At 50.7% G+C, this 14408-nt stretch overlaps 1 protein-coding gene and 1 pseudogene across 2 annotated transcripts; one reads left to right on the forward strand and one right to left on the reverse strand.

The window, feature by feature from the left end:
• Window positions 1-1281: 1281 nt before the first annotated feature.
• LOC147174873 (asc-type amino acid transporter 1-like) lies at window positions 1282-10612 on the reverse strand (annotated as a pseudogene). Its single transcript, XR_015094551.1, has 10 exons — window positions 10350-10612; window positions 8936-9140; window positions 7823-7974; window positions 5329-5703; window positions 4032-4155; window positions 3773-3876; window positions 3616-3712; window positions 3377-3526; window positions 2999-3176; window positions 1282-2745 (listed from the first exon to the last, which is right to left on the reverse strand). The product of XR_015094551.1 is annotated as an asc-type amino acid transporter 1-like (transcript).
• A 1264-nt stretch (window positions 10613-11876) lies between these two features.
• On the forward strand, window positions 11877-14382 carry LOC147174874 (5-hydroxyisourate hydrolase-like). Its single transcript, XM_086073035.1, has 4 exons — window positions 11877-11960; window positions 12451-12609; window positions 13290-13425; window positions 13717-14382. The coding sequence occupies exons 2-4, from the start codon at window positions 12476-12478 to the stop codon at window positions 13804-13806; spliced, it is 360 nt and encodes a 119-aa protein (XP_085929161.1). The 5' UTR covers window positions 11877-11960; window positions 12451-12475; the 3' UTR covers window positions 13807-14382.
• Window positions 14383-14408: the final 26 nt, after the last annotated feature.

Consider the following 14408-nt stretch of genomic DNA (forward strand, 5'->3'; position numbering starts at 1 on the left):
AATCAACAGTAATATCAATAATTATAGAAAAATAAGATTGTTGAACCTAGCGTATCCCTGCACCCTCAGACCGCTCAGGAACAAAAAGAAAATGATAGAGTTGTAAAACCCTGTATTTTGTATTGACGTCACAACGACGTCACTACCGGCGTCCCGCACGCGATGCGGCAAAATCCGAAAGTTACCGACAGTCCAGGCACGTAAACGTCGGGCGGATAAGAAGAAAAAGTTTGTGCAACCGGGAGACAACGGATGTGGAAAGCAGGTGTGCGTGTGCGTGTGCGTGTGCGTGCAAATGTGTGCGTGGAGTTCATGTGGTTGACGGCAGCACCTGAGCGAGCAAAAATACATCCAGGAAATGCGTGTCATCTTCAATAAAAAAATGAATACGAAAACTGTGGACCTCCAACAAGCAAAATGGCGAAGGCGGCACGTGCCCGTGGATCGTTTCAATTGGACAGGACGGTTCCTAAGAGTTTGTCTCACCCTTGCCAAAAACAAAAGCTGAAGCGGATTGTGGACGTCACCTCGCCAGCCAGATTGATCATCGGGATTGACTCGAGGGACTTCTTCACATCATCGATCGAGGCAGAACCTGTTCGGGAAAGGCGGGACTTGCTGGACGATACTTGGCGCCGATTGGACGATGCGGCGTCTTTGCACTTTTTGTTTTGAACAATCCCGGCAACGGCAACGGGTGGAAATGTCGTCTTCCGTCTCGCCTCAAGCCGGCGGCCGTCTCCAAGATAAAGGAGCGTTCCGACGTTCGCGCCAAGGTAAGAGCCTGTAAAGTGGCTAACGGGCTAAGCTAAAGCCATATCGCAAACGAGCAACCAAATGAGCCGTTGTCGGATTCACTTCAGCTCGAGACGCAAGAATATCCACAAAACTGGACGTCAAAGTTTGACTTCCGATGATTTCATATTATCAGGAAATCCTCATCATTCGGTCGTCGCTCAAATCAGCGGCGTCGCGTTCTTTATGACGCGACGCGAACTGAGAAAAAAACCATCTTGACTCGATGGACGTCAACTTGCTGCAGTCCGTGTATTTTTGCCAATCTTTGCATCTTGCTGGCCAAGTTTATCTTGATGGTTGTTATTAATGTTAGCTTAGTAACTCGTTCACGCTGAGTTTCATCGCACTAAGTGAACATCGCGTCGCACGACGTCGTGCGCATCGAACGTCGCATTTTGAGTTGCCTCGCAGGAAACGAATGTTGTGTTACAGACAGAAAAACACGTCATGACTTTACAGGTACATTTATTAAAAATAGGAATTATTTTGTGGGATTACAATTTCGGAGAGAGAGAGAGAGAGAGAGACTCCGTTGTTGACTTCAGACTTATCTTGAGACTTCCTGGCGAACCAGGAAGCGTCAACTGAGTGGGGGCGGGGCTTTTGCAAAAGGTCAAATGCTTCATTTTGGATTAGCAAATGCGGAAGTTGAACTTGTCGGGTTAAAACGGGAAACTTCTCACATTAATTCAGTTAATTATTCAATTAATTAAGTTGCAATGTAAAATGTATTATGATAAAGTGTGGAATCTTTATCACGCTACGAGGGACGGGAATTGATAAGGTTTTTCTGATTACAATTCCGTTTTTGATTCTGCTTAACGATTTGATTCTTTATCTCTTATGGATTTATTTTTTTAAAGGGTGAATAAAAAACATGGATTAGCATCCACTTGTTTAGGTTTTAGTTGTATCTGTAAACAAGAGACGTGTTTAAAAGTAACATGGCCTTACGAACCCAACAGTCACGTTTTAAGGTCCACGTTCGAGGACTCCTCAAAGGGGTCCCCACAAAAGAAAGAAAGAAAGGAAAAAAGATTTGAAAATAAACATAACTACATTTTTTTCCAAATGATCTTCTGTAGAAATCGACCAAATACAACCTAGATTATTTTGTGACAATAATGTCAAACTGCAGCAACATTTCAACACTAAGATGACCTCTAAACTCTGAAAAACTTTTCCTTCCCGCCTCGGACATTAAAACAGACGCAGCCAGTCGAGTGAACAAGAAAGGTTGAATAAAAATCCTGTTGTTAACTGAGCCGATCAATTGTGCCAGTGAGCTGCCTTGGCAGGGAAGCTGCGATTTCCAACCACTGCATGTTAGCATTAGCATCATCACATGTGCCAAGGTCAATTAGCAACGTGATCAAAAAACATTTCACATTTGTGAATGAATTGAGCATGATGATGATTTTAGTTGATGTCCTTTTTGTTATTTGTTGTGCTGTGGGATTTTTCTCGTCGAACGTGCGCCTCCTCGGCTCAATGTAGCGACGCAAGGCAATGTGGCTAACTTAGCATTCTAACTTGGACTAAGTGCCGTCGAGAAGGCTGACAAATGTGATATTTGGATGCACTTTGACACGAGTTTTCTTGTAAATGACTTTTGTGTCGAAACTGGAGTGCGATGACGAGACCTCCGTCGGGATGCGGTTCGACTCCTTCATCTTCATCTGCTGACATGAACAAGTTGCACTTTGTGTGCTGGCGAGGAAAACCACATGCAAAAGTCTGTGAGGAAGCAAAAGTCGTGCGGTCGGCTGAAGTCCGTCAATGCAGGATGAGGCGCCTGCAAGGAATCGCAACAAGATGCGCGCACTCGTGGCGATTTCTAGGAGTTGGCAGACGACGTGGACGACGGCGAAGCCTCGGCCACGTCGATGGGGTCCGGCTGAGGAAAGACCACGAGACACAAGCGCTGGCCCACGAAGGTCGCCGTCTCTGCACCACAACAGCAACGTTACGACAATCGAGTGCAATTTGTGTCTGTCTCGCGACGCGGGTCCAAGTCGGACACCACGTACGCGGACTTCGAAGGACCCTCCGTCACGAGGCTAAAATGGCCGTTATGAAGCAAAATGTCCGACTTCCCCGTTTACAACATTTCACACGGCAAAGTGAAGCTCGCTTTGAGGGTGGAGTTTTCCGACTAACTTGCGTTGGCGCGTGGAGCTTTGTTGTCGTGGCGACTCACCAATGAAGCGGTTGAGGCACTTTGGTTTTGCCCTCCAATGCACGGCCAGAAAGTAGACGGGCACGCCGGTGAGCATGATGAGAAGACCCACGCCGCACACCAGCGGCTCCGAGTAAAGGCTGAAGCCCAACAGCAGCGCCCAGAACGTCAGGTAGCACACGGGCACCGGCAGGCGCACCTGCGGGAAGGAAGCGCCGGTCGGGAGATTTACCGGCAGCGGAATAGAAGACGTCGAGACGTGACAAATGTCAACCAACATTTGCGCTCGCATTCTTCACGGGGGTTTCGCCACGACACGCACGTCGCCGCTGACGGAAGGGAAGGAAAGACAAAGACGAAGACCAAGACGAAGACGAAGACAAAGAAGCGTGACGGGACCTTGATTGGGCGGTGGAGGTTGGGCTTCTTCCAGCGGTGGAAGAGCAGACCTGCGATGGTGACGCCGTACGACAGGTAGTTGATGAAGGACACGTAGTTGATGAGGTTGTGCGTCTCCCCGATGCACAGGATCACCATGGCGGCCGCGCACTGCAAGCAGCACAGCGTCCGTGAGACGTCGGGCCGGCGGCGCTCGTGGGCCGGCGGCGCTCGTGGGCCGGCGGCGAGCTTGAACGTACGCAGACCAGCAGGGCGGGGATTGGCGTGCGCTTGCTGACGTGGATCATAGCCAGCAGGCTGGGCAGGTGACCTTCCCTGGCGCCTGAGAAACACAGCCTGTCGGCGCCAAGGAGGTCAGCGCTGGCGTGGCGGACGCGAAGGGGAAGCGGCGCTCACCTGGAGGACGTGAACAGGTAGCCGTTGATGCCGCCGAACGTGGACAGCGCCACGGAGACGGGCATGACGACGGAGAAGGCGCCGAGCAGCTTCTCTCCGAATGTCTGAACAAGAGGACGGGTCGGTCAAGCGGCGACTCGGACCCGCTCGTGTTGACGGATGTGTCATTAGGAAAACGCATGCGGTACTGTATTATTATTATTATGATATGATCTCAACTGCCGCGCTAGCATCGATGCTAACATGCTAGAAAACTCACAACGGCGACGGCGTTGGACGAAAGCAGCTCGTCGGAAGACATGGACGAGAAGTAGGCCATGTTGGTCAGCGTGTAGACCAGCGTCACCAGCGGGATGGAGATGTAGATGGCGCGAGGGAGGTTCCTGAACACACCACCAACAGGAGCAGACGGCAAACATGAAACCAGAAACGTCATCCGGGTCCCGATCATCGACCCGAGCTGAAAGGAGGCAAATGGAATCCTGTCGCTTGTGGAAGACCTTGCAAACAAAAGTCTTCTTGAGTTCCGGAGTTGCGCGAATTGCAAATCCGGGTCCGGGAAACAAGTTGGACTCTCGCCGCAGGTGCGTCGACGCCACAGGACGGGTGGAGACGAGCTCATTTACCTGCCGGTTGAGTGGCCACCCGTGGCTAAAGCCAACCCGTGGCAGGGTTGTTACTTTCCCGAAGCCTGCAAACGGGACATGGAAGAAAAATACTCGACTGACTCCACGCGGTCAACCCAGAGGTCAGTTCTTCGCCATCCGTGATGTTTCTCGCTAGACCCGCTTGGGTCAGGTTTTACTGCCTTTTGCATCGAACAACAGAGAAAGGGGGTATGACTCCAGCAGCCTGTGAGTGACGTGCAGAAGAACACAAAGCTGACCACTTCATAATATTCTTCTCCCTTAAGTGCCTGCCAAAGGGGGGGGGGGGCAGCTGGTCTGGCGGGAGTTGCTGACAATGCTGCGGTCTGGCTGACCAACACTTGCCCAAGCATCGGAAACCGGGGCCTCGGTTCTGCATGTTTTTAGATGTTGACCTCTTCCAACACACCACATTCAAATGATCAAGATCTAACCTATGACCTAAAGTATCTACGCTCTTCGACAGCAACCATCGCTTCCACTCGTAGAGGAAAGAAGTCCCCCTTATTGATATTTCGGGGGATGGTGACGTCTATTGACGCTCACGTCGGGGTCGTTGTTGTTCTGTATAACAAGGTTCACCAATTCCGGTCCTCGAGGTCCAGACTCCTGCAGGTTTCAGATGCTTCCGCCCACTAGCACACCTGATTCATGTAATCAGCTCATCAGCATGTCTGATAACGATCCTGATCTTTAGTATCAGGTGTGAAGGAAACATCTAAAACCTGCGGAACTCCAGACCTCGAGGACCGGAATGGAGAACCCTGCTGGATAAAATCCAGTCAGTCGTTCACCACCAGCAAGAATGAAGGGAAGGTCACACAGAAGAGTTCGTCGTGAAGAAGGCTCTCGGACGAACGGTAAAACTTGCTCAACTACCAACACGAGACCAATTCCGGCAGCAGTCACCTTCTGGGATCCACCACCTCCTCCGTCACATAGTTGAGGAAGTTCCATCCGCTGAAGGCGAAGGAGGCGTGCAGGAAGGCCAGCGCCATCTGCCCCACCGAGGGGGTCCGCTCCATGGAGAAGACGGCCTGAGGAGTCAGCGCCTCAAAGTTCCCTAGAGGGTCCAGAAGAAGAAGATGGCGGGAGATCGTCAGTTCCCCGGCGCTCCTCCCGACAGAAGGAGTGGAGGAGCGCGGGGAGGAGATTTACCCTTGAAGATCTGGACCAGACCCACCGCGATGATGAGGCCCAACGCCAGCAGCTTGCCGACCGTGAACACGTCCTGGATTCTGGTGGCCGCGCGCACGCTGCAGCAGTTCACCCACGTCAGCAGCACTGCACGCACACACACGCAAATGCCGACACCCTCCCGCGTACGCGCTCGTGCGCACGCGGGCGTGTGTGTCTCGCGCACAAGCGGCTCTTCCGCGCGCTCACAGTTGCTTCCGCGACCTGCTCTGGCCATCGAGTTTTCTTTTTCAGAATCCGGCCCTGCTCTCCGTTCTTACTTCATATTTAAGACTCGCTTTGTGTTGTCTGCGTTTGGGTCTAAATCCGGACCTCGCGTGACAAACGGTTTCTCACAATCCTTTGGAAATGGGCAAGTATCGAAATGCAACGCGTCCCTGCCAGTGAGGACGAGCTTCAAAGATCACTTCAACACTATTCCTCGAAAATGACAAGGTCCCACCACAAGTTATTTGTAGAACCTGCTCCTCACGCGGTCCGTGGAGCCCCCACGGACTGCATGTCCCACTAAAACCATGACAAATGCTAAGCGGCTACTTTTGGGGTTGGGTGTGCTGCCAGGCCGGTCTGGAGGGCGGCGGCATGCCAATCGCAGCGGGTTCCCAAACGACGCCCGCCCCAGCTCGAAAGGATGTACGCCGTCCGACTCCCGCCTCTCCTTTATCCTCAACCCTCGCCCCCTCCCAACATGCTAGCCCTTGTCCATCCTAGCCTTCCTTTGCGCCATCTTTCCTCCCTCCGCCCTCCCCGGACCCCTGACTGGAGCCCTAACGAACCCGCTCCATCCATCATCGGGCTCTGAGATGTTCGCCGTGTCCCCTGGCGTCCTCCGCTTCGTCCCTCCATCACGGGTGTGTGGCGTGCTGGCGTCGTGCGGAGCGGGTGGGTCTCCATGGTGGGAGGAATGCGCCGTGCTCGGGTCTCATCCATCAGTGTCATGCGCTCTCACGGTGGCCCGGGTCTCCGGCACAAAGAAACGCTTGTCAGCCGGGCCAGACGGCTCGTTTCCGTTGCGAAGGGCCAACGAAACGTGAGCGCCCCACCACAAAGCCCGGCGCCGCCACCGGCACCGGCACTTCCCTCACCCGAGGGAGGCCACGCTCGCCTTTCGCTGCCAACAAGACTTTTCAGCCATCCAAGGCGGGTTCGCCGGTCCGCAGGTAGCAATCGGTCACACCACGAGACTCCAGCCAGGACCAGGAGTCGCGTCGGAGACGCTAGCCTTCATTCGCTACGCATCGGACGGCTGCGGCTCACACTTCATGCTACACTCTAAAAACAGTTGGGTCAAAAATGGACCCAGCCTCGACTTGGGTCAAGAAGTGGATCTTTTAGTGCAAAATATTGGACAGATCCTTCACTTGGGTCAAAAATGGGGTCATTTTGTACAAAATCCAGCAAGTTGGGTCGAATTGACCCATCAAGTGGATCGGTTCATTTTTGATCCACAATTGGGTTACTTTTGAGCCGACTGTTTTTAGAGCGTGCTTCACACCAGAGGTGTCGAACCCAGGTCTCGAAAGTAAAAACCTTGCCAGCGTTTGGCTTTGGCCACAGGTGCGTCTACTAAACCAGCGCCGTTGACCTGCCGGATGAGAAGAAGCACCAAACGGTGGCAGGGTTTTTATTTCCTGGACCCGGTTTTGACACCCGTGCTTATTACCCACGCTGCTTTGCGCTGTGACATTCAACAGCAGCCCAAATATCACGGAATGGGTTCCGAGTGGGTTTCGCTTTTTTCTTTCTCGGGAATCCTGCGGGTCACGGGTTCAGCCTCTAACACGGATGAACCAATATCTTGGTCAGAATGAGCAATTTGTAGCCGTTGGCCCAATCGGCAATAAATATCGGTTGAAAACATGGATGCCATTCAAGAGTGCTCGTTTTAGCCGAATGATCTGTCGGACACACATCGAGCAGCGAGATTGGTCAAATGTAACCCTTTTTGGGGGGGGGGGGGGTCAATTCCTCAACACCTCACACGGACACTCCATTCAGGGAGTCCATCCATGGATTATTTCACCAACAACCAATCAGAGGACGGTTTTCCATATTCAAATTGAGCAGAGCAGATTTACGCATCAAATGTTATTGAATGAAGGTTTTCTGCAATCGCGTGAAAATACTTGCAAAAGGTGCGGCGTGGGACCTTCGAGGTGACCTATGTGCGTTTTTCCCCGACGCCGGGACGGCCGAGGTGACTCACGGAGGCAGGCGGCCGACAGGGCTCGCGTGGCGGCGTACGGCGGCGCGCACTCGGGGAAGACGGGCTGCAGCACGTAGCTGGAGAAGGTGAGCGCGATGACGGCCAGCGTGGTCGGGTACATGATCAGCACGGCGCTCCACAGCAGCAGGAACCTGGCGGCGGCACAGCGTTTGTTAGCAAGGTCGGCAGGTCGCCACGGAAACCGCAAAATCAACTGTATACAGGTGCGGTCCAGTCCGAATTGTTGTGTGCGTGTTGACGTTTTTCCAGTTAGGAGCGGCCACAGGTTCGATTTTTTTGCTTGCTGATGTTTGTATTCAAAGATACTTGATAAAAAAAAGTAGTCATGACATCGTTTTAAAAAATGCAACAAATTCAAGACGCTGGTGTGCGTGCCTTGGCCACATGGGGGCAGTATGAGACAGGCAGAGCCTTTTCTGTTCGTTCCCTGAGGCGTTGTGATGAATCCCACTAGAGTTGTAGGCAGGACGCGCCAAGCTGCAATATGATTGGCTGCTGAGCCGCCACGCCCCAATGGCGCGAGGATTCAGAATAAGTTGTCAGTGCGGTCGTTCTGTGTAGAGGATAAACAACATATGACTGTTATTATATTGTCATAGGACATGTTGTGACGTTGCGGGTTAAAGCACTGCAACGTCTATGCTAATTAACGCTAGCATCTTTTGGTTCAGTTTTGGAGTAAACTTCAGCTGGGAATGGCTCTGAGCAGTTGTTGACTTCACTGCCGCCACACGGCGCTCGTATCGAAAGTCGGAAAAATTGGCCAAATGACTGCTCATATCTGGAAAAACTCTTCAGCGGATTCCCTCGCATCTCAAGGTACTGCTGTGCGAGTAGATTGCGCCATGAGCTCGTAAGTCAAGGCTGCACATTGGATCAATGAGCTCATTGGCCCCGAGTCCCTCACACTTGAATAAAAGACGCTTGATTGACATTCTTTTTTTTCTTTCTTTTTCCAAAAACCAATCCTTCATTATTTTCCATCTGGGGAGGTTCTAAATTGTGCGCACATTCACGTCGGCACTTTTTTTGACCGGTGAGAGGATGAGTCGCGACGCGGGTTCGGCGGCAAATGAGGAAAAAGCAACTGACCCCACCAGGCCTCCGAAAATCTCGCTGACGTAGGCGTAGTCGCCGCCCGACTTGGGGATGGCCACGCCCAGCTCGGCGTAGCACAGCGAGCCCAGGGCGGCCACGCCCCCGCCCAGCAGCCACACCAGCAGCGCCGCGCCCACCGAACCCGAGTGCTCCAGGACGCCTTTGGGCGAGATGAAGATCCCCGAGCCGATGATGTTCCCTGCAGGGGGCCGTCCCAATTCGTCACGTCACAATTGAGACATGACAAGCGTTCCCGGCATCCGTTCATCCTTTTCAGACCTTCTTTAACTTCAAAATTGTCCAAATCCTCAACAGTAAATCTTCGCGCATTTTGGATTTGAAAAAACACAAAGTTTGTGCATTTTCTGCACTGTCAATTTCAAATTTTGTCCGAAAAGGCGACTTTCTCACCAGCTGCTTTGCGGGACTCGTAAAAAGTTGTTTTTACGACATGGATGGTGGGCCCAAAATGGCCCCGGCCCGTAGTTTGGACACCTTGATATACACGATAGCCAAGCATCACGATACGATATGAAGCTCACGATACGATAATTAGCATGAAATTGTGGGGAGGTTGGCAATATAAAAAAAAAAAGTCACCATTTTGTAAAAAAGAAAAAAACCATTTCTAATAACACGTCATGTTGAGGCACTCATTTGCATACGTTGAGTTGCTCCACAAGCGTATTACGTTCCCCTTCATCTGATGATTAGGGTGGATTTTGAACATAGAAGGACCAAAACATGCCTTATGAAAATTTCAACGGCTCTAAAAAAACAACAAAAACTAACCACCAGGGGGTGCTAGAACTGCACAAATGGAAATCAACCTGACTTTTTGAGCAGACGTGCTGCTTTTAATATCGTGACATGATATTTTGGCAGTTTTATTATCTCGATATCACGATATTGCTCTTATCGTTACATCCCTAATATACAGTATTCAAAAGTGTGATCCACACGAGGGGTGCACCGATCACAAAAAGTCTTCTTATTTATTTATTTTCATGACCAACAGCATAAACCTTCAATGTTGCAATCTTTTCGTAAGACGCAACATACGCGAGATCTTTGCGGGTTTGAACTGCAACGCTGTCAAATGAAAATGAAAAATCCGATGAATCGACTCACAGCGGTGGGAAAAGGTGGCTTTTATTTTAAGAGATCGGCCGATCCAAATGAAGACAATCGGCGCCTATTCCGATCTGTGCCGATTGATCGGTGCGCCCCTAATCCGCACGCCGGACGTTTGCACACCCGCCGGTCATTCGTTCCAAATGAGAGCGGCCTCGGCCCGGGTGACGTTCGCCAGACGGGACGCGAGCGAGTTCCAACTTTGCAATTCAAGGTTGGACGTGAATCGAGAAACACGCGTTGACTACCGATGAGGAAAGGAGGACGAGTTCACCGATGATGATGGTGCAGGCGCTGAGCAGGCCGATCTCCTTCTTCAGGGTGACGCGCTCGGGGACCCGGGTCCGGTCGTCCATGGCGGCCCGGCCGGCTGGGCTGAGCCGCCGCCGCCGCTGCTCTGGCTCGCGCCGTGGCTGGTCCCGGTCCGGCTGGCTGCTTGGCTGCATGGCTGGCGGGGGCCACTGGCGCTCCCAGTGCTCCCAGCGCTCCCAGTGCTCCCCTCTCTCGCCATTCAGGCCTCCTCAATGGGCCGCGCTTGCGCAACAACCTGCCGCTGCTCGGCCTTGAATGTTAAGTAGCCGCAACTCGCCGGGAGGCGTTCAGGGACATCCCGGGGGAGACGGCGTGTACAGTGGAACCTGGACTGAACTCCGGATTCAACGGACAGAAAATGGCGTCCGGTCCTTTTGTACAGTCGCTGTCAAAGGTGTGAGTGGTTGCGGGATGGTGGTCCAAATGCGGTGAGCAGGATTTAAGAGGCCATGACTGGATTGGACGCGAGTGAACTGGTCGCCATGATTGGATGGGATGCAAGCATACAGGTCGCCGTAACTGGCCGTCATGATTGGATGGGACGCGAGCGGACTGGTCGCCATGACTGGGTGGGACGCAAGTGGACTGGTCGCCATGATTGGATGGAACGCGAGCAGACTGGTCACCATGATTGGATGGGATGTGAGCGGACTGGTCACCATGACTGGTCGCGCACGGACTGGTCGCCACGATAGGTCGCCATGACTGGACGGGGTGTTAGTGGACTGGTCGCCATGATTGGATGGGGCGGGAGCAGACTGGTCGCCATGACTGGACCTGGATGCGAGTGGACTGGTCACCATGATTGGATGGGATGTGAGCGGACTGGTCACCATGACTGGACGCGCGCGGACTGGTCGCCAGAATTGGACGGGGCGCGGGCGGACTGGTCGCCTTAATAGTTCGCCATGACTGGACGGAATGTGAGCAGACTGGTCACCATGACTGGACGCGGGCGGACTAGTTGGCATTATTGGCTGGGACGCGAGCAGACTGGTCGCCCCATGATTGGACGGGACGCGAGCGGACTGGTCGCCATGATAGGTTGCCATGACTGTGCTTGTGAGTCTGGCACCCGGGTCCCGTCGTCACGATTGAACTTTTTTTTTTGTTGACGCTTGGGTACCTCCTGTTGCCACCTACGACACCCTAAGCATTCACCAATTTGGCCAAATGGCTGCGCTTTTGTTTTGCTGCGAGGTGGAAATGAAGCACTAGCTTTAGCACGTTTTCAAACCTTGCAAGCAAAATGGAAGCATGTCATGATTTTGAAAAGTACAAATTCAATTTCCACGAGAATGCGTTTAAGTCTCGTGATCACGAAATGCGCTTGAAGGCCACCAGCGACGTGTTTGGGATCGAAGACGCGAGTGTCATCTCGTCATTTCATGAGAAACTTTCAAACCAGCTGACATTGATGATTAAACCGACGAGCGCTGGCTTGTTTGTTGACTTTTCCGGCTGGGGGGGGGCGGGGGTTATTCCAAAGACGACGACCTTTGACAGCAAACAGCGCACGTCGGGCCGTCACACGCCGACGCCACCGTTCGAGCAGCAGGCAACTCTTCCGCAGGTAAGCACACTTTTTTATTATCCACCTATTTGGATCTTGGTCTTCTTTTCAAACGGACTTCACGAGGCGGTCAATTTGTCTTTTGTTGTCTTCGTGTGACAATTCGTCCCACGCTTTCATTTGGGATTTGACATGGCAGCAAAAACAATCAGAAATGTTGTTAAACGCATCTGAAAAACAAACAACAAATGAAAATGTCATTTCTTTTGTGCTGCCTTAATTAACACTCACAGCAATAAAAATATGAATTTAAAGATATGAATATTTGTTGGTTTAACGTGAATTCAGAGAGAAAAATGTGTCTTTTTTTGGGGGGGGGGTAATGAATGTGTTCATATGTCGCAAACGTGTCACTTTTGACAACACAGCTGCTTTATTATAACCAAGATTTTTACATTTTGCTTCACGCAACATTTGCTGCCTTTCCTTTTTGTGTGCGTGTTGTTTTGTCAACGATAACGGATCCATTGGTCCTTTTTCCCCCCCGGAGGTTGTTGTTGGTGTTGCGGCGGACGATGACGTCATCAGCGCGCAGCCCGCTCACCACGCACGTGCTCAACACCAGCGACGGCGTTGCGGCCGCACGCGTGGCCCTCAGCCTGCATCGACTGGACTCGCAGCTCAAGCTGTGGAACTTGCTCAGCGTGGGGTACGCCGCGCACCCGCGACACGCACTCGGCTCCCTCTAGTGGCACGCAAAAGAATCACATCAAATGATGTTACGGTGACTTTTTCTTCAACCGTGTCCAGTTTCACTTTGAAGTACGTTTCGTCTTTTACTGCTTTACCTCACTACAATTATATATATTTTTTTTTAAGTACATTGATGGTGCTAGAACATATTTTTTTGCATGTTATTGAAATCAATAGTAGATTTTTAAAATTAATGAATTGTTAGTTAACCTTTAGATGGCGCTACATTTTACACACTGAAGGAATACATTCAATGTACAGAATATTGAATTTTTTTTAATTTACTGCACATAAAATAATTCATTTAATTAAAAAAATAAGAAAATATATTCATAATAATGATCCAAACACAAATTAAAGCTCATCTTTTGGATTTTTTTAAACACATGCTTGGGCGAGCTCATTCATAGACTTCATTAAAAAAAAAATGCAGTTCGATTGCGTTGTAAATTGTAAACAGAAAAGGAATAAATAAATGTGGACTGAGCAGTTTGAGCGGCGAACGTGAAAATGACCGCAACAGTGAATTGCGTCGTAAATGAGTTTGTTGGGACATCGTTTGGCTCCCGGTGCGATGCCGTCCACGTTTCCAAGACATGATTCTTTTTGTTTGTTTGTTTCCGTGTCCTATTTCAGGACGACGGACGAAGACGGACGCTGCCCGGGTCTCATCAGCCAGGAAGCGTTCGTCCCCGGAATGTACAAGTTACGCTTCGAGACCGGCTCGTACTGGACCCGCCTGGATCGCGACTCCTTCTATCCCTACGCTGAGGTCACATTTTCCAGGAGGTTTACAATTCGGAAGACAGTTGGACAGACAGTTTTTGCCAAACGCACCAATTTAAAAAAACAACAACAAAAAAGACCGTTTGTCCTATTTTAGGCTTGGGGGGGAAAAAAGCCAAAGAATTGACAGCTCATTCTTTGACGCTCACTGAACTGCAATTTTGTGTGACTTTTGTGGCATATTTGAAGCGAGTTCCCGATCTTGCGATCTCTTTTCGGGTCGAGTGTCCTTCATAACGATTGTAATCATCTTTCTATCCTCGTGTGTGTACCGCAGGTGGTGTTCACCGTCAGCGATTCAATGCAAAACGTTCATCTGCCGCTGCTCATGAGCCGCTTCTCCTACAGCACGTACATGGGAAGCTGAGGACGGCCGACGCGCACGCACGCACGCACGCACGCACGCACGCACGCACGCACGCACGCACACACTCATGAAGAACATTACCTTTTTTTTTTTGCCATGTTATCAATAATACGCATTGATGAACTTGGATTTGGAGCCATCACAGCAGTGCAAACACAATGTGTGCCACTGACCCAATTGTAAACGTTGATGTTGTGAGTGAACGCGCGGCCATCCGAGGGTCCGACGGCGACAGGTGTCCATCCGTTTGGACTTGGTCGCCCTCCGCTACGAGGATCAAGTGACCCTGCTAATCATGTGCTGGCCATTTTGATTTTTCGAGTAGACAAATGGGCCACGTGTTTTGCAAATCAGGTCTACAAAAGTATGTAAAATTGTACAATTGAATTGAGTTCTCATTTTCTCTTGTGATTATTGATAATTGATTTACTTTGAAACAATTAACCAATTTTATGTTATTAAATCAACTAGTTTATAGAAAAAAACACGTGTTTTTTTGTGTCGTGGCAAACTTATTGTTTTTGTGATTGTGCTGACAATAAATATATTTAATTCAAAATAAAGTTTTATTGTTTATATATATTTTTTTTACTTGGAATGGA

This window comes from Leptonotus elevatus, chromosome 4, assembly GCF_054856555.1.
Source record: "Leptonotus elevatus isolate MCC_2025b chromosome 4, RoL_Lele_1.0, whole genome shotgun sequence".
NCBI classification, from domain to species: domain Eukaryota; kingdom Metazoa; phylum Chordata; class Actinopteri; order Syngnathiformes; family Syngnathidae; genus Leptonotus; species Leptonotus elevatus.